The sequence below is a fragment of the Aptenodytes forsteri genome, unplaced genomic scaffold (genome assembly GCF_000699145.1).
Source record: "Aptenodytes forsteri isolate BGI_AS27 unplaced genomic scaffold, ASM69914v1 Scaffold526, whole genome shotgun sequence".
In the NCBI taxonomy this organism is placed as follows: domain Eukaryota; kingdom Metazoa; phylum Chordata; class Aves; order Sphenisciformes; family Spheniscidae; genus Aptenodytes; species Aptenodytes forsteri.
In genome coordinates, this window is record NW_008794596.1 from 407,907 (window position 1) to 409,253 (window position 1,347).

At 45.7% G+C, this 1,347-nt stretch overlaps 1 protein-coding gene across 1 annotated transcript in view; it reads right to left on the bottom strand.

Annotated features, from left to right (window-relative positions):
* Nucleotides 1-1,347, bottom strand: part of PIGB (phosphatidylinositol glycan anchor biosynthesis class B) — a 13,006-nt gene that overhangs the window by 10,293 nt on the left and 1,366 nt on the right. The window contains exon 2 of the mRNA XM_009272687.1: nucleotides 354-506. Within this exon, the coding sequence (XP_009270962.1) occupies nucleotides 354-506 (153 nt within the window). The remainder of the gene's footprint in view (nucleotides 1-353; nucleotides 507-1,347) is intronic.

Here is a 1,347-nt window from a genome sequence, read left to right on the forward strand (position 1 = left end):
ACTGCATGCGTGTGTGTTTGGTACCAGCCTGTGGGGACATGAATGTTGAAATTTGTATAAAATTCTGAACGCTTAAAGGTGTGTCTTCGCGCCTAAGTTTAAATAACCACCAGGGAACCGGAAAAAGAAAGTCACTGCTGTACGGTTACGCTTCATGGGTTGTTTTGGATTGCCTCTGATCTGATCTTCCAAGCGATAAATGCTGTTTTTATCTACTTGTCACGGTTTCAGTTCTTAACACGTCAGTTCTGTTGGGAATGCAGTTGTCCTGGTGGCTGAGGAGGGAACTGCACCCAGCTTTGGTGTCCTTGGCTTATATTCACACCTGTGTATAGATACATACACGCACGTACCACACACGCATACACGTGTCTTTCGTTCCTGAACGAATGAGGCTCGAGTGGTTATTTAATAGATGAGGTTGCCTGAAAGGTTGTACCTCTTGCAAGTGCTTCAGCGTGTAGCTCAGTAGGACAGCATTAACCTTGTAATAGGTGTGGATCAGCCTGACAAAGAGAACAGAATCTGAGACTCAAGGAAACTAGATCGGTAGATATTTCAAGACTTTAGTAAATCTAAAAAGAAACCAAAACCTGGAGATCTTGGGAGGAACTTCTTTCAGATTTTGGTTTTAACACAGAATCTTGTTTGGACAGCACGAGGGAAGAAATCCTTTCCCTGGATGTGCTTTTATTTAAAGCCAGGAACGACGTGAGAGCTGGAGGCAGTGGACGGAGTTTGCAGAAGCTAAGATGGGAGGATAGCAATAGAAGGCGGACTGGGAGGTGCAGCTGAGCGCGTGATAAATCTAGTTTGGACGTGAGGAAATGCCACAAGTCTGCAATGACTGCAAACACAGAAGAGTGGCTGTGGTGACTCCAGCAGCTTCCTTTGGTTGCAAGGCCATTATATATTGAAAAGGCCATTTTAAAAAGGCGTAACTGAAGCCTAGTAGGCACTTTCTTTGTAAGCATAATTGCTAGAGGTTTGTCCATAAAGATGGCAGTAGATTTTTAAAAAGCCTCAAGAAAGAGGATGTCTGAACTGATGCAGGCAGAAGGGGTTATTGATGCAACTCAGCTTAAGACCGTGCTTGCTGAATTCTGGAGCCTGCTGGATTTAAAGTGGGTGCTGAGCAGCTCGAGAGAGAGAGAAGAGAGAACGTACTTTCCCCTTGCGAGGGAAGGTAGCCGGCAGGTGGCAGGAACAACTCGCTGAATCTACAGTGGTGGACGTTACCTGGCGCCGCGTATTTTCTCCAAAACCTGTTTTGCCTCTCATGAATTTTTATTAAACGGCGTGTGATCTTTCGGAAGAGCGGGGAGGAGTACGACTGAGGAGCCAGGT